The sequence below is a fragment of the Ochotona curzoniae genome, unplaced genomic scaffold (assembly GCF_017591425.1).
Source record: "Ochotona curzoniae isolate NIBS_2020 unplaced genomic scaffold, NIBS_Ocur_1.0 contig_605, whole genome shotgun sequence".
NCBI classification, from domain to species: Eukaryota; Metazoa; Chordata; class Mammalia; order Lagomorpha; family Ochotonidae; genus Ochotona; species Ochotona curzoniae.
In genome coordinates, this window is record NW_024466491.1 from 1,183,641 (window position 1) to 1,201,512 (window position 17,872).

The window sequence follows — 17,872 nt, forward strand, 5'->3', positions numbered from 1 at the left end:
TGCCTCCCCCTGAATGGACAGAGCTCACAGGGACAGATGCTCGCTGCCCTAGCTGGCTGGAGGCAGGAGGGGTTGACCCGGTGGGGATGGACCTCAGCAGACCCTGCTGTGCGACCCTGGGCTCCAGGGTCCTCTGGCAAGGTGTGCCTGGAAGGTCAGCGTGTGCCCCGCCTAGCTCCCATTGCAGAGGATCAACACCAAGGAACCTTGCCAGCTAGATGCACTTGACCACACAGAGGGAAAAGGGTGGCCCTGGCCTGCACCCGGCTGTCAGCAGACAGGAGAAGAGCCCCATGGCAGGATGCCTTTCGGGATCCTGACCCCAAGGGGCACCACACGGCTTTGCCTGGTGACCCGAAGTTTCCTGCCAGGCTGCCTGCTCTCACGGCTGGCGCTGGAAGACGCATGCTTTGCCTCAGTCAACGCTACCTCTGCCCGGAGCTGCCCTGCAGAGGGCTACGCTAGACTTCCGTGCGGTGTCGTGCGCCACGGGAGGCGAGGCGAGGGGACCTTGTGCTCCGAGAGCGCAACGCTCCATGCAGACAAGACGTGGACACAGACCTCAGCAGCTAGAGACCCACATCCTCACACAAACGGCCAGGGGCAGCAACCAAGGAGGCCCAGACCGCAGGCCCGGAGGCCCAGCTCCACCCCTGGACGCCAGGCCAAGTCTGCAACTGGGGGGATGCTCCCGCAAGGTGCAGTTATGTGTGTGGGACGGGGGCAGCGAGTGCCTTGGAGGCATTGCCCAGCACGATGGCGCCAAGGTGGCAGGTGCCTGCATAGCGAGGACACCTTTGAAGGGACTTACTTTGGTGGTGGGGGGGGGGGGAATGATAGCAACGGGAAGCTAAAAGAGGAAGCATCAAAGCAGGCAGCTTGTACCAGGCCTGCGTAGTGTTATCAGCAGGCTCTGAGCAGAGGCCCACGGGACAAGGCCCAGTGACGGGCAGGGTTCCGGGGGACAAGTCTCCAAGGACCACTTGGGACAGGGAAGGAGGGAGACGCACGGCATGGCAGACCCTCAGGACCAGACCAGACCAGACCAGACCAGCGAGGCGGTCGGGGTGGGGGTGGGATGGGGGGGTGGGGGTAGACAGCCCACTGTTGACTCACGTGGCCCGAGCCGCAGGTCAGGGTTACCGGTCGGGAGACAAGACAGGAAGGGCACAGCTTCACAACACACCAGCCCCCAGACACCCCCACACAAAACTCTCTGGAAAGGGTTCCATGAAGACGGCCTCAAGGGTGATGCGATCTTTATTCCATGACAATCTTCAACTCAACACAAACGCAGCTTTACATAGGATGGGAAATTGTACAAAGAAATAAAATGTTTGTTTTTTTTTTTTTTTTGTAAAATCTGATCAAAACACTGATTTTGTTTCCCCCCCCCACCCCAGTCCATCTCCCCCCCACCCCTAACCCCTCCAGGACCCACAGCTGGCTGGCTGGCGCGAGGAGGCCTCCAGACGGCACCTCCCGCTGCCTGCGCGGAGGAAGCTGCCACCCACGAGGGGGTGGGCACTGTTCCCCCCTCTGGCTGTTCCTGGGACAGTTCACAGCTAAGACCTCTCCAGTTCCACGAGCCCTGAGTGCTCCCTGCCAGATGCCAAGCCCCTGCCACGGGCAAGAAGCAATCGTGGGGGGGGGGAACCACCCCCTCAACACCACGGGGCATGGACCCAGCCCCAGGGAGAGCGGGCCTGGGGCTCCGGCTGCCCGTGCGCACGTGGGCAGGCAGCACGGGTGCCAAGACACTGTGGGAACGCGGGCTGCCACTGGGTCCAAGAAAGCACGATCTTTCCAGAAAGACAATGCCAGCGGCTTTCCCAGCTGTCCTGTGGGAGCCTCTGGGTGTGCGAAGCCCGCCCCCACCCCCCCCCGGCCCCCGACAGCCCCAGGCAGGCCAAAGTTCTACTGGCAACACATCAGGCGTAGGCCACTGTGCGGATGAAAATAAGTCTGTTTGGCAAAATGGAGGCGACTGGAAGTTGGGAGCATTGCAGCAGGTGCGGGGCCCAGAGGCTGCTCAGGGCCACCAGGAGCTTGTCCCCGAGCCTGCTGCCAGCTCCCAGGGATGCCAGGAGCCGGACACGCCTCAGAGAAGCCCAAACGACAGTTCTAGAAAGCAAAGGGGGGGGGGTGGGGGAGGAGAGAGAGAAGCCCCAAGAATGAGGACGTTCCTGAGGGGATGCTGTGCGTCAGGCAGTTTTCTGCTGAGATGCTGGGTTCATGACCAAAAAAGGGCCAGCATTTACTTTTAGAGAGAGAAAGAAAACAAAAAAAAAAAAAAAAAAAAAAGAAGAAAAAAGAGAAACAGAAAAACACCGCCTCTCTGATGCCTCTGGGAGGGCTGGGAGGAGGCGGCCACCCTCGCCTGCCCCAGCAGGGCACTTGTGCCGGTGACCGGCCCTCAGAGACACGCACCGGCCAGCCCGAGGGCACCTGCCAGGCAACCCTGCCACAGTGCAGGTGGACTTCAGGAGCAGCGGCTTCCAGGCTCCTGGGAGGGAGGGCAGGGCAGCGGCCCCGATGGTCTCTCCCTGCACGCCCTGGGCACAGGGGGGGCCAGAGAACCAGGGCCAATGGCCCCCCCCGGGGAGATGCAGGCCCAGCGAGCGTGGCTGGTGACCGTCCCCAGCCAGCGGAGCCTCGAGGGGTGCGAGGCGGCAGGGATGGGGTGGGGTGGGGAGTCCCGGCGAGCCGGCCTCTCCGCTCAAGCACCCCCACTGCTCTTTTGGGGAGCACCTGCGAGCTCAGTTCCTTCCTCCCATGGAGTGAGAGCTTTCCTGGGCTAATGGCACTGCGAGGTCCGAGAGTGGGGGGCAGAAAGGAAGGGGACGAAGAGAGAACGCACACTTCGTGAGCAGGCCTTGCACACGGAGCAGCACCACCGGGAGAGGTGTGTGTGTGTGTGTGTGTGCATGTGTGGGGAAGGGGGGCGGGAACTGTCACGACTGGCCAGGAGATGCCCACACCCCGAGGATGCCAGGCAGCCAGGCAGCTTTCCCCCCCTCGCCCCGAGCCTGGCACTAGGGCATGTGCTGCTGGACATGAACTAAGCCACCCCAGGGGACAGGCCCGGGCTCTGAGGAGTTCCATAACTTGATGGAGTCCTGTCCCTTTCACGGAAGAAAATGAACTTAAGCTAGAGCTTGCTGGGGAGGAACAATCTGGAACTGAAGGTCGTTTTTATTAAGAGTCCGTGTCCACTGATTAGGCGGGACCTACATAGAGGGAGAGAGAAACCAGTGTGAGAGAAATGGTGTGTAACGTACCGTCCAAGTCACAAGAAGTGAGCTGCACACTCGGCAGGCCTCGCACGCCCGGGGGGCACGCCCCCTGCGCCGGGCCGGCCTTGGGGAGGGGGGTGGGGGAGACAGGACCACCTCCCCTCCCAAGGGCCGCCGGCCCAGCACCTGTGCACGCCTCCAACACACTGGCCTGCCCGTCCCTGCTCGACCGGACCAGCGCTGCCGCTACGAGAGCCGCCTGTGCCTGCCCGGGCGCACGCTGTGCGCCTGGCACTTGCCGGGGGGGACCCTGCTCTGTCTCCCGCCGCCCCTCACGGCCTGGGAGAGGGGACACCCCCGCCGCCCCCCCTGCAGACCCCAAGAGGCCAACCACAAATTGTACCAGAGGGGAGCTGTAGACTAATGGAGGGAAGCGGGGAGAAAGTCTGGGATGGGGCCCCCTCTCCTCTTTTCCCAGGGCTCCGGGCTGCTTCCCACCCACGCAGTGGAGCGGACGCCTCTGCTACGGTTCTGGACACACTGACACACTGCCTGTTCCCTGCTTTCTGGCACTGGGCGCGCGTGGGAAAAACCCGCCCATCTTGGCCTCGCACTGCAGGCTGCATTCCACGAGGCTCACCCTCAGCCACCGCGCAGTCAGTCCCAGAATCCCTCCAGCTGCAACGCCTGCAGATGCGTGGGGGGTGGGGCGACACCTGGCCATACCGAGAGGCCAGCCCTACCCCCGGCTCCCCGTGCACGGGTGCGACACCTTGGCAGAGCAGGAAAGCCCGGGACGTGATTGGTGCCAGGGACGCCGAGGCTGGCTGTGCGTCGGAAGACCCCCCGCCCCTGGCCTCTGTCTGCCCCTCCCAGCTCAAGCTTTTCCAAACAGCAAGCATTCCTTTTCCCCTCTGAGCTATTAAGAAACGCCCACGAGTTCCAATCCTGGGAAAAGGAAATCAGGGGAACCAAAATAGCTGGACGGTGCTCCTGCTGCAACGCCAAGACCACAGTCGGAGGGACCTCACTGGACCCCACCGTGGCCCAACCGCACGGGGCCCCCCGAGACGCCCCCGAGCCCCGCAGCCGCCCCTGCCCACCAAGACCTTGGCGAGGCATGCTGGGAAGAGCCAGATGTGAGACTGCAAGGAGCGAGCAGGAGGCAAGGGTCCAGCACATCCGACCACAACCCGAGCTGGGTTTGGTGGCAGCCGTGTGACTTGGGCATGGTACTCCATGCTGGTAGGCGTGGGTTGGGGACCAGCCCCCCCATCTTTCTGCTCTGTGCCTGGCCTCCCCAGAGAACCAGCCCCGTGGCTGTGGCCCTGTCAGTCAGTCAGTCAGTCAATCAATGGACGGTTGCCAGGAGGGCTCCTTGGACCAAGCCCCGGTTCCCCCCAACTCCAACCTCGCGCCTCTGTGCAGTTTCTTTTGTTGAGTTCCGCCTCTGGGCCATGTCAGCAAAACCGACCTTCAGTTCAAGTGACAAAAATAGGCCCTTTCAGGAATTTCGGCTCCCAGCCAAATGGCAACATAACAACAAGTGGGGGGGCGGGGGGGAAATACCTCCAACGCTCCCTTCTCCGGGCCCAAAGCGGAGCTGCCTGCAAGTGGCCACGGACTCTGCAGGAGCTTGACTCCTGCAGAGGAGGGGTCCGTGGGAGCCACGTTCGCCGCCGCCGCCACTAAGCCAGGGAGCCCCCCTGGGGTGGGGGTAGGGGGACCCACGCACAGACCCTCAGCAACAAGAAGCCTCCCAGCTCAGCACAGACAGGGCTGCCCCGGGGCCTTGGAGACAAAAGAGATGCATCAAGCAAAACACGAGGTGTGGAAGGCAGCTGGCAGAGGAGGGGGTGGGGAGGGTGCAGTGGAGGAGAGCCAGAAGGAGCAGCCAGGGCTGATGGCCCGGGAGGGGCCTGGGAGCCGGCAGCCCCGGGACTGGAAATCCCTCCCTCCTTCCCGTCAGGGCGGCTGTTCCCAGGACTCTCATATTACCCATTGCATAATCTTTCCACTTTCCTTAAAGTGGGAGAAGAAATTAAAAAATAAATAAATAAATAAATAAAATTTTTAAAAACCCACCAACACCACCACCACCACCACCACCAACAACAAAAAAACCTCAACTTCTCTGTGGCAGCAGAGAGCTGCTGAAAACGCCCTGGCAGCCACGCCTGCCCACACCCCACCACTGCAGGCAGAGGCCGGCGGGCATCTGAGCGTGCTGCCCCTTGCACGCACGATGGAGCACTGCCGGGCCGGGGACAAAGGATCTGACCACCACACCCCCGCACCAGACCCCCTGCCAATGTCCGCTCCGGCCTCCAGAAAAGTTGCAAGCAGCAGTGGTCTGGGAGGAGCCAAGAGAGGGGTCAAAACCCAGGGGCAGGCCAGTGCGAGGCTTGCTCAGGACCGACAGTGAAGAGTCAGTGGCCGCCAGGAATGCTAATAGACCGAGAGTCCGCGGGCCTCTTCCTTTCCTGCACAACAGGGCCACGGGCGCTCCCTGCTGGCCAGGACAGCAAACTGCCCACGGGAGCGAGCGCAGAACAGAGTTCCATGAATGGTGGGTCTCGGATCTCCTCTGACCCACCCGAAATGAGCTTGCCCACGGCACGGGACGACCCGAGAAGCCCCGAGCCCACTCCGGGGCCCAAGGACCTCCTCCTTCGATCTCTCTTCCGGCTACTGCACGGGAGCCCCCGTTGGTTACGCAGGGCTGAGGACCCTTCTTTGGGCAACGGATGGAGGTTGACCCGCGGCACAGCAACCCCTGCTTGCCCTACGGACTGGCTTGCCAATCCGGCCTCACAGAGCAATTGGGCGTCGGACCTGGAAACCGTGGCTTCCCCCCCGGCCTTTCCTCCATCCATCTGTTCCCCCCTGCCCCAGGAAGCGTGAGGGGCAGACAGGTGCAGCCAACACAGCAGCAGGCACACACACCAGGCCCGGAGCACCTGCCTGGGTGCGCAGCGCGTGTCATACGTGTGTGCGATGCCACCTGCCACCTCCCCCGGGCTGGGAGGCTGGGCACAGTCACGGCCCAGCCCCTGTGCGCCCCTCCCCGCTGTCAGCCCCCTCAGCCCGGGCAGCGTGCAGAGGATGGACCCACTGCTGCACAAGGCCAAGGAGGATGGGGGGGACGGACGGACGGACGGACAGATGGAGAGGCCGGCAAACCGCCTCAGGACAGCTGTGCCCGGGCTCTGGAGCTGGTGCTGAAGGCGGCCGGGCAGGAGGTGGGAAGAGGAGTCGGCCCAGCCGTCTCACGGGGTTGCTCCCACGCGCAAGTGCCCTAACCTGTTTCGGAGTCTTCGCTGTCGGAGGAGCTGGATTCGCTGGTGCTCTCCGACTCGGACGACGAGAAGCCCTTCACCTTGGAGGAGCCAGCAGTCACTTCAACCTTCTCAGCTACAACCCAAGCGACACGACCACGTAAGGGAGGGCCAGAGCCCAGGGATGCTGTGGGCCACGGGGAGCCCCACGCGCCCACCCACCCGCCTGCCAGGAGGAAGGGCCTGTGCCCTGGGAGCCCACGGGGCTCTTGGTGCTGGACGGGCTGTGTGCTTCAGCACCCCGGCAGACAGCTGGCTCAGCCTGCAACCGCAGGGTCCTTCCAAGGCCGGGAACGGGTTCCCTGCTGGGCTGGGGCCCCGGGGAGGACCCAAAGGGCTGGGGACAGAAGGCCGTGCGGTGCCCCAGCTCAGAGCCCACCCAGGAGGAGGCACACGCGTGGAGATGCCCAGTGCCCGCGGCCGGAGGCTGTGCCTAGGAGCCTCTCTCCCCTGGCCACAAGCTGCGATGCCCGAGGCAGGCAGGACGGGATGCCCGCTGAGCCCGCCGCCACGGGGAGGGCCGGCTCCCCCCACCTCCCAGAGCCCCCCCACCGACCCACCTTGCGGCTTTCTCTTCTTCCTCAGACAGGAGGTGACGTAGCGCTCCAGCTCGCGCAGCGTGGACGGCTTGAGGGTCTCGAAGTCGATCTCGATCTCGTCGGGGTTGGAGTTCTTGAGCGAGGGCTCCCGCGACTGGATGATGTGCACCACGCGGCCCAGCTTCTCCCCCGGCAGCTTGTTGATGTCCAGGCTCAGCTGCCGTTTCTCCTCGTACGACATGGGCTTGCACTTGTCCTCCTCCTCGGACTCGTAGGCCGGGGGGGGCTTGCTCTTGGTGGCCGCTGGCTCTTTCTTGCTAGGAAGGGAGACGAGGCGCTCAGCGTCACGAAGGGGGTCCCCGGGGGCAGGCCGGGCGCCCCCCCGCCCCCCCCGTGCCCCCGTGCCCCCTGCCCCCCGTGCCCCGGGGACCCCAGACCTGGCGGCGCTGCTGCTGCTGCTGCTGCTGTTACTGCTGTTCTTCTTGGTCTTCTTCGGGGGCGGCTCCTTGGCCTTGCTCTTCTTGTTCTCCTCCGCTTCCTCTTTCTTTTTGTGCTTTTCTTTCTTCTTCTCCTTCTTGTCCTTCTCCTTTTTCTTTGGTTTGTTCTGCTGCGGCTGCGAGAGGGCTGCCAGCTGCTCGTGCACGGCTTTGAGCTGTGGACCACGGAGGCGGTCAGGACCCCCTTCCCGGCACCTGAGCCCAGGGCATCACGGGGGGGGGGGGGGGGGGGGGCGTGTGCGGCCCAGCCAAGGGGCGCTGGCGCGGCTGCCATTTGCTCTCTTGAGCTGAGTCTCTCAACTCCGAGGCCTGCCAGCATTGTCGCCGTAAGTGCCACCTGAGACAGCACAGGCCCCACGCTACCCTAATTGCACAGCAGGACGAGACTGGGCAGGGGAAGGTACGGGTGCACCAGGACCCAAGGGTCTCCTGGCTCGTCCTGCAGCGAGAGGACAGACCAGGCAGCCTGCAGGAGGCGAGCAGCTATCTGCTTGCACAGGATGGGAGAATCCACAGCTGTGCCCCCCCCCGCACACGGGCACGGGCACGGGCACGCCCCGCTGAGCCCACGAGCCTCACCTGCTCCTGGAGCTCGGCCAGCCGCTGGGCCCGTTCCTCCTCCGAGTCGTCGGTGGAGCTGTCGCTGTCCGAGGAGCTATCGCTGCTGCTGTCGCTGGACGAGGGGGGGGCCGTCATCTTGGTGGTGGGGGGCGCCGCTGGGGAGGACATGGGCACCACTGGCTCCTCGGGCTCGTCTGGCATCTTGGCAAAACGCATTTCGAAAACATCCTGCGGAGGGAGAGCCATGCCAGCCATGCCCGTGAGGTGCCCACGCTGCGACCCAGCACCCCGTGAGAAGCAAGTCAGAGAGGGTGACCGAGTCTCTCCCCCGCACTTCAGGTCACCCAAGGAGCAAGCGAGTGGCCCCTGCCAATCCACGGAAAGGACTTGTGTCCCCGCTGCAGAGCCAGTGAGGATGGCAGGGGTGGCTGCGAACCCACAACCCCGACGGGGGACGTGGCCTGGGCACACTGTGCATGCCCCACCGGTTTCAGAGCAGCTCACCAGGCCGACGGTGGCTCTGGAGACCAGACACCCCCGAACAAACCAGCCCGCAAGCCACGGATCAGAGCTGATGCTGCAGTGGCGGGGGGCGGGGGCGGGGGCGGGGTCCGGCATCCAGGACGAGGGGCGTGGGGTGCGTGGGGGAGCAGTCCCCTGTGACACCAAGGTGAGTGACACGTCTGTCTCCACAAGTTTTCCTGCCTCTGGCATTTACTGCAAAGGCCCTGCACTTCCCAAAGTGTCATTTTCTTTTTAAAAAGTCAAGTTACGGGGCCTGGCTGATAGCCTAGTGGCTAAATTCCCGCCTTGCGGGTGCCAGGATCCCATAAGGGTGCCGGTTCACATCCCAGCTACTCGGATTCCCATTCAGCTCCCTGCACCCGTGTTGGGAGACCCAGAAGCAGCTCCGGGCTTCGGACTGGCTCAGCTCCGACCATCGCGGCCAGTTTGGGGGTGGGGGGGGGTGAACCAGCAGACGAAGATCTTTCTGCCTCTCCTCTGTAGATCTGATCTCCCGATTAAAAATAAGACAAATCTTTAAAACAAACTGCTGGCTCATTCCTCAGACGGCCATGACTACCAAAGCCAGGAGCCCAGAGCTGCTGGGACTCCCACGTGGGCACACTTGGGCGACCTCCTGCCACCCTCCCAGGCTGCTGCAGAGTGCAGCGGCTGGGACTCAGACTGCTTGCTATGTTATATGGGATGCCGGCTCTGCAGGCGGCAGCCTTACGCGCTATGCTACAGCACGCGCCTCTCCGTGTACCATTTCTTGTTTAAAACAACAACAACTGCATACCACCTCGAAACTGTGCCGCTTCCTTCGCCGCACGAGGTCAGGCAGGCCCTGGCAGCCACAGGCACCGTCAGCAGGCCTCCTGAATGTTGGGGGCACTGACAGTTTCCTGCCCTGTGACTGGCCCTTGGCCCTGATTGGTGTGCCTTGGTGTGATCTTTAAGCCGATTGGGCAGGATTGACATATAAGCTGGGGGCTTGGCGGGGGAGGGGCTCCCGCGAAACGGAATTAACGGACATAACGGTTTTAATGGAAGGTCTGAACAAAGCACCTCTGAGACACTCTCTGATGTCGGGTGATGTCTTCCGCGGGACGGGAGACCCCGGATACCTAAACTTGCGTGTCACGACAGAGAACCAAGCAGCCCGGGACCCCGCCACTGTGCAGGCAGCAGACAGGCCACTCCACCCTCCGGCTCCCCAGCACACACCAAGCCTCGATTCCCACTCCAGGCCCTCTCTCTGTACAGCTCAGTTTATTCTGTCTGTTGCGGCCCTCTGGGGAGTGAACCAGCAGGTCGAGGTGAAGGCCTTACCGCAAGCAGGGTATGACTGGGGCACAAAGCAGTGCCCGTATGGGATGCCAGCGATGGACAGTGGATCAGCTTGCTAAGCCACCACCAGCCTGCCCTCCGCTCCTTCTCCTATCAGTAAGCAAGCAAGCAAGCCAGCTCCTGAACCCATGGAGAACCTCAGAGCGGAAGAGCCCTCGGTGCACACGTGGCTGCTCAGGCTGGGGGAGAGGGGAGGCGGAGGGCTCAGCCCGCTGCCAGAAGGGGCAAAACCTATAAGCCCAATGGCCGCCTTTGCCGGATCGATCTGATCGGGAAAGAGAGAGATGGAGAGAATGTGCAAAGTGCTTTCGCTTCGTTGGTTTCCCTTCCTGACACACCGACTCCAAAGAGCAGCGGCCGGTGTGCTGGCCCCGTGCGCTGGCACCGTGCAGCCTGCAGCGCCCAGCGAGCTCCGGCACTTGGGCAGGGAGAGGCCGCTGCCTGCGTGTGCATGAGTGCACCAGTGCCACCGGGTGGCCACGCGCAGGAACTGCAGCAAACCAGGGGGAACTGGTGCACCCCTGCTGGAATAAGACCAGGTCCCTTACTGGGGCGCAAGGAAGCGCTCAGGGCGGACTCGGGGGCAGACGCGTGGCATCGGGGCTCCCTCCAAGGGCTGTGCATGCCCTCCTTGCTCCAGGGATTCCTGAGAAACAGGTGGCCCAGACTGTGGCCTGGGCAGACGCTGGGAGCAGACGGAAGTCGCCAGCCTGGGAGGACAGGCCGGCAAGCTTCCACAGGCACTAAACAGGCAGAGCATAAACTGAATTTACACATCTGAGCTCTGCTTGGTCTGACCCCACTCCCAGGGCAGCACCTGGGCCTCTCCAACTTGAAGGAAAGTGGGTAGGCACTGCGGCACAGCAGTCCACCCCACCCACAGAGCACCCGAACCCAAGCCCTAACCTCTCCTTCTGATCCAGTTTCCTGCCCCTGTGCCTGGCAGGCAGCAGATGATGGCCGAGGGGTCGGGGGGGTTCTGCCTTGGAGACCTGGGGTGCCTGGCTTCAGCCTGGCACAGCCACCGCTGCTGTGGGCATTTTGGGGGGGCTAAGCCAGAAAATGGAAGACCTTTCTCTTCATTTTTTAAAAAAATAAGATTTAATTATTTTTATTGGCTAGAGCTACAGAGAGAAGGAGAGAGAGAGAGAGAGGGGAAAATCTTCCATCCGCTGGTTCACTCCTCAAGTGGCCACAATAGCCAGAGGTGAGCTGATCCGGAGCCAGGAGCTTCTTCCGGGTCTCCCAGTGTTGGTGCAGGGTCCCAGGGCCCTCCTCGACTGCCTTCCCAGGCTACAGGCAAGGAAGCCGGATGGGAAGTGGATCCCACATGGGGTCCCAGTGCATGCGAGGCAAGGACTTTATAGCCACTAGGCTACCAAGCCAGGCCAAATCTTTCTTTTCTTCATCATTCTACTTTTCCAGTAAATAACACTGAAAACTTCTTTTTCTTGAAAGTAATATTAGCCCAAGTCAAGTCCACACACACACGGACGGCCAAGGAGGGTGACAGAAGCGACCATGCACCGTGCAGGCCTCACCTGTAGCTTCCGGGCCATGGCCACCACCTCATGGTCAGGAGGGTTATACTTGTAGCAGTTGGAAAACATCAATCGGACATCGGCCCCGAATTCCTGAGCGTCCCGGTACTCACGGGCCTCCAGTTTGGACTGTAAAGACAACACAGGGCCCTGTTAGCGAGAGTGAGCGGAGGTGGCGGCGCGGCACGGAGTTGGCCGACTGGTCAGCGCTTGGACTTCCGGGAGCAGAGGAGGCAGGGACGACAACCTCAGGGTGGGGGGGGGGGACGGGACGGGACAAGCAGACGTTGACCAGCAGGCCTCGGGACCAGCGGCCCTGCCCAAGGACTGGCTAATGGCAAGTGGACGCAGAGTCCACACGGGAGGAGGCACAGCTCCAAGCATCAGGGGAGGAAGGGACCAGGTGCTTGGGTCGTGGCCACAGAAGCAGCACCGCACTGTCGGTTCTGTCCTGAATTCAGACAGGCTTATTCCAAGCCCAGAAGGAGGAGAGACTGGGGAGTCTTCAAAAAAAGCAGAAAGGCCTCAAAATGGTGGCCCTTCTGCAGGTGGTGTGCGCCCCTACACACGGGCCTCTATAGACAGGCAGGCGGCCGGCCACCAGTCCCCAGGTGGCCCCAGAGTGTCCAGGCCCCTAAGGAAGGGCAGGGAAGAGCTGGTCTCGCCCTTGCCTAGGAAAGGAGAGTGGACAGCTGCCTGTAGCCCCAAGCCTCTGGCAAGGGCTCCCACCTGCCGGGAGGGCGCAACGCAGGCCACGGCCCAGCCGTGCGGGCCTCACCTTGATGGTGCTCATGTCCATTGGGTGTTTGATGATGTCGCAGTAGTCGTGCAGGCCCAGGGCCTCCACGTCCACGGGCTTGTAGAAGGGCCAGGCGTAGGCGGCGTGCTTCTTGGCGAACATCTCCTTGAGGATGCCGCTACAGCACTTGAGCTGCTCCGAGACCTTGCTGCCCTTCTCGGGGGCTGGGTGCTGCTGCGAGTCCGGTACATCCTTCTTTGGGGGCTTCACGGGCCGGCTGCTCTCTCGTCGGGGCCCCAGCTTGGTGGTCTTGGGCTCCGGGGGTAGCGAGGCTGGCTCATGAATGGGGTCGATGGTGGTGGGGGTGGTGGTGTCCGCTTTCCTCTTCACCCCCTTCTTTGTCTGCCGAGGGCACAGGCACAAGTTAGAGGGTGCCCTCGGAAGAAGGCCCACTCGGAGGTACCCCAATACTTCTAGGATCTGGAGCCAAGCCCACCCTGTGGTCTGGGACGGGATCCGCTACAGGCCGGAAGGGAGAACGCATCGGAAAGCACAAGGTAGCTACGGGATGTGTGGGTCAGCTGCTCCCCAGGTCCCCCTGGCAGCCCAAGACCCCACGAGGGACGACGGGCAAGCCCTCCGTCTGGTGACAGTCAGCAGTACCCAGGACAGGCTCACCTTCACAGGCTGTTGTGGGGCGGCCGGAATCATGGGCGGGTGGCTCTGCACAGGCTGCGGGGCTGGAGCGGGCGGGGGTGGCGGCTGGGGGGGCACCGGTGGGGGCGTCTGCAGAGGCTGGGGAGGCACCACTGTCATGACAGGGGTCTGGACGATGAGGTCTGGGGTGACAGCAGGAAAGGCGTGAGGCGCAGCGGGCACAGGCGGAGGGTTCTGCTGAGGGGTCTGGGTCTGCGGAGGAGTTGTTGCTTGAGCTGTGTTGGCTACCGCGGAGACGCCGGGCTTGGCCGTTGCTACCAATCGTGAAAACGACAGGGAGTTAAGAGGGCGGTGCCGACACGCTGTGCTGGCTGAGCTCGTGGGGACGCTGTCCCGCAGGACGGGACGGATGTCTGCACACCTGCCTTCCCACGCCACAGCTGCCCACCGGCCCCGGGGCCCACCGGGTGGGAGCCCACCACTTCACCTCTGCTCAGGAGCCTGGAGGCCCGGCCTGCATGAGTGGGAAGTGACCCTTGGAGCTCCCAGTCAGAGCCGCCCTTGTTCCCATTTCTGCCAATGAACTGGCTGCTCTCGCCAAGGCTTCTGCAAACGGGCTGGGCCCCATGGCAGGGGGGCTGTGGGCATGGCTGGAATGCTGCCTCCTAGCAGCTGTGTGCGCCGGTTCTGATCAGTCTCAGGACCTGCACAGCCAGCAGGCCCGCACGCACGCATGAGTGGCACGCACTGCTGCGCCCTCCTGCCTGGGCTGGCTGGCTGGCTGGCTGGCTGGCTGGCTGAGGGCCCAGGTTCCCATGAGGAACAAAGCAACACTCTGCCAAGCCCCCACCTCTCCCCGGGGCACTACTCTTGGGCTTTTTCTGGAACAGAGACGGCCAGTGTGCAGACCAAACCCTGGACCTGGCGTTCACCGACATCCTCGCGGGAGGACGAGGAATATGGCCTGATCGCTATGACTGTCTGGCGTGGCCACGCACGAAAACCTCAGCTGCCTCGGCCGGCACCCGTGCAGGCAGTGCAGAGGGGTGGAAGGTAGGTGCGAGCCTGCCCCTCGTTCCTCCGCGTGCGCCGGTGCCGGTGGCCGCATAGGGGCGAGAGGAGGGCACTGTGCCCCATCCACAGAAGGCACGGCCACACGCAGGGCGAGCACTAAAGCTGCTCCACTTACAGACCCCCAGGCTGCGGGCGTGCTAGTTAAAACTGCTTCTGCTTGTTACCTTCCTGATTCTAAAGAGCAAAGACCATCCACCTATGGCACCAGAACCAACTCTCTACCAAGCACCCCCAGAGCAGGCCGGGCCCAATCATGTTGAAGGGGGGGGGGGGGGTCCCGTGGACGGGTGCAACACGACCATGATACACCCCCCCCACGCCCCCAAACCCCCTGCCAATGAGCTCGCAGAGGGGACGGGGGACTGGGAAGAAGCAGCCAGGCCCCTGGCAGCTCCGTGCCTACCTGCGTCCTTCCTCCCTCGTCCCCTTCCTTTTGCCTGGACGATCATGATCTCCGTTTCTTCCGTGGGCAGCTCATTGATTTTTTGCAAGAAGAGCTTCTCCAGGGCCTCCGCCATTAAGACTATGTCATCTCCAGGCTGGCGGGAGACGTGGGGTGGGGTGTCAGAACGTCGTCCCCCGCCCCAGCCCCGCACACGGGGCACACCCTGGGACACCCCCGCCCCCCAAGGCAATGCACCACACTTAGGCTCCTTCCTCCACCTCAATGCCAAGGACACAAGAGTCCAGGTCTGCTGCCGAGCTGTGAGCCTGCCCGGTCTACCTGCACGCCTCTGCCCCTTGACCTGCTCCACAAGCCACCCGATGCCTCAAGAGCCAACCAAACTCGGCCAGGGACGGGAGCGCCCTCCCTGCGGCGCTGGGGTGATCACCTCCGACTCCATGCCACGGGGGCTTTCTGCCAGGGACACGTCAGGAGGGCTCCAACACCACTCTCCAGTGTAGCCCGGCTCACACTGTCACTCCATCCGGAACACGGGGTTCCTGCACTCAGCAGTCAACTGAGGGCCTGACCTGCAGGCGCTGCGCGTCGGCCCACGTGGTGGGAGCCGAGGCCTACGTGACACAGTCGACTCGCCCGTCCCTTCCAGGCAGTTCCATCCACGCCACCAGCAGGGGCAGGGGCCGAGTTCTGCACAGTATCTGCCCCCCGCGCCCCCCGGGGTTCTTCTATGGCAAGGGGTTGTCCAATCACATCTGTGGTCTGAACCGGAAACAAATGACCTTGCTTCGCGGCCCAGCCAAGGCTGTGGAGCTGGAAGCGGATGAGCTCCAGATGTACAGGTACATCTAGGGAACACCTCGATTCTCCGGCAGGAGTGGTCAGTGGCCACGCGTGGCCCCAAGCAGCCCAGGACCACGCACGCACAGCTCTGCTCTGCGGCCTTGCTCGGGCCTGTGTGGCGCGGAGGTTCCAGTCCGTGCACACACCTTAGCGCGACCACATCCGAGTGGGCTCCTGGCTGACACGTGGCAGCATCCGAGGGGGCTCTGCTAGGAGCCACCACGGTCCTCGAACACCACGCGGCACGACAGCCTGGCGGCTCACGGCCGCTGGCAACCCCGCACCCGCACCCGCACCCACACCCACCCACGCACCCACGCACCCACCCACGGCGGCGCCCCCAGTGTCTCACCTTGTTGTAGATGTAACAATTTGTAAACATAGTGTTGAAGTCCTGGATACATTCCTGAGCATTCCAGTAATAATTGTTCTCCAAGCGCTTCTTTATTGTTCCCATGTCCATAGGCGTTTTAATGATCTTATAGTAATCCTGGGGGGGGGGGGGCAGACAGAACAGCCAAGGTCGCCTCAGTGTGCCCCCTGGCACCCGGCTGGGGCCAGCCACGTGGGCCCGGGGGGGGGGGGGTGACACTCGCAGCCCTGCTCGGCGGAGACTCGCCAAGTTCACGCCAGCACCCTTCCACCGTGCTGTGGTCTCAAGGGAGCCCCAAGACAAAAAATGCACCGCCTACTCTATCTTGGAACAGGCCGCCTTCACGCATTTTTGGGGAATTTGTCTCTTTCATATACGTATGTTAGCAGGGCCCTTCATTTTTAACTTAACACTGTTTGGGGAAACAGTCTTGTACAAGCAGTTTTTATATACAAAAGCACCAATGGCCGGCGCTAGCCTGCCCCACCACTCTAAGTCTTCAATGCCCGCAAGATGCAAACTGCCGTGGTGCGGGTGTTGCAGGCGAGCCAGAAACCAGCACACGCACTGCCCACCGTACAAAGCCAGCCTGCAACTAAGGACTTGCCAGCGCTGGGTACGGGACACAACTGACCGGGCTAACCATGCCTTTGCCAGCAGCAAAGATAACCTGTGACCCCCGACCACGGATCTCAGGTTCCCACACACTCCAAGGCCCCGCAGAGCGCTACACGGGAGCTGGGACTGTCTCCAAGTGTTACCTAAAGCACAGACCTGGTCCCAAGTCGAAGACAATTTTCAAAACCCACAGGCAGAATCGTATCAGACCAACGGTGGGACTCCCCAACGGGGCGGGCGTGGGACGCACACAGCCAGCGAGCCCCTAGGGCGCAGACCGCCCCATCAGACCCCTCAAAAACCTCTCCAAGGGCCCGGCGCGGTGGCGCAGTGGCGCAGTGGTTAAGGTCCTCGCCTTGCACGCCCGGGATCCCGTATGGGCGCCGGTTCTAATCCCAGCAGCCCCACTTCCCTTCCAGCTCCCTGCCTGTGGCCCGGGAAAGCAGTCCAGGATGGCCCAAAGCTTTGGGACCCTGCACCTGTGCAGGAGACCCAGAAGAGGCTCCTGGCTCCGGATCGGCATAGCATCGGCCGTTGCGCTCACTTGGGGAGTGAATCATCGGACGGAAGATCATCCTCTCTGTCTCTCCTCTCTGTATATCCGCCTTTCTAATGAAAATAAAATAAATCTTAAAATATATATATATATATATATATATAAACAACCTCTCTGAGGCCGGGCTAGCCACGATGAAGCTGGATGTGAAGTGGGCTCCCAATGGGAGCAGGGCAAGCTGCAGGCACAAAAGCGCAGGCTCCCCTCAGAGAGCCCCAGGAACAGCGGATAGTCCTGGGGGGCAGGGGTAAGCACCATGGGCTGGGCAGAGGCACCGAACAACACTAACACCACGAGCGCATGCTGGGCACGAACCCAGCCCTGACTGCCCACATTCCACGATGCTCTAGCCTCCTTGCCCGAGACAGCCAACCAACACATCTGTTCCAGGGCTTGGGCAGCGAACGGCCTGCATGTGGGAACTGACTCGAGGGCAGACGGCGCAGAAGCAGGAGACAAGAGGAGGAGTGGGGGGGGGGGGAGGTGATAAGCGAGTGTTGGAGGGGTGAGGGCGGCAGTACCTTGGGGGTGGTAAGAAACCAAACTACGGGACAAGATCTGGGCTGATCTTCAGAACTCTGAAAGAGAAGCAACACCTTTTCGGGTGACCCTGGGAACACCTCTGGGGACGAAAGGGGGGGGCACACTGAGCAGAGCAGGAGTTCCACCTTCCCCAGCATTCCTCACTCCGCTGCTTCGGGTGACTTCCAAGTCAGGGAACAGGTGCAGCGACACCCTGCCTGGAGCGGGGTCCAGCCCCCTCCTCTTCCTCTGGAGACTTACTCCTCGGCCTCCCCTAGGACACAGCTGCCTTGCAGGTCTGTAGTCCTATAGTTTCCTTGCTCCCTGGCCTTCAGTGAACCCCTTCTGTTCCCCTTCAAGGTCAAGTTACAGGGGGGAGACACACACACACACACACACACACAGAAGGTTTCTTGAAAATAACAGTCTCTCGTCCTTCTCGGCAGACTGCTGCCCATCTGGGTTCTAGCTCCACCACGTCAGGCCTTCCCAAGATCACCGAGGCCCTCCTGAAGGCCCAG

At 62.4% G+C, this 17,872-nt stretch overlaps 1 protein-coding gene across 1 annotated transcript in view; it reads right to left on the reverse strand.

The window, feature by feature from the left end:
* Positions 1–17,872, reverse strand: part of BRD4 (bromodomain containing 4) — a 58,568-nt gene that overhangs the window by 5,754 nt on the left and 34,942 nt on the right. The window contains exons 3-11 of the mRNA XM_040990420.1: positions 15,635–15,772; positions 14,440–14,575; positions 12,984–13,276; positions 12,345–12,707; positions 11,567–11,695; positions 8,190–8,399; positions 7,551–7,765; positions 7,135–7,430; positions 6,540–6,650 (exon numbers count right to left, since the gene is read on the reverse strand). Of these exons, the coding sequence (XP_040846354.1) occupies positions 6,540–6,650; positions 7,135–7,430; positions 7,551–7,765; positions 8,190–8,399; positions 11,567–11,695; positions 12,345–12,707; positions 12,984–13,276; positions 14,440–14,575; positions 15,635–15,772 (1,891 nt within the window). The remainder of the gene's footprint in view (positions 1–6,539; positions 6,651–7,134; positions 7,431–7,550; positions 7,766–8,189; positions 8,400–11,566; positions 11,696–12,344; positions 12,708–12,983; positions 13,277–14,439; positions 14,576–15,634; positions 15,773–17,872) is intronic.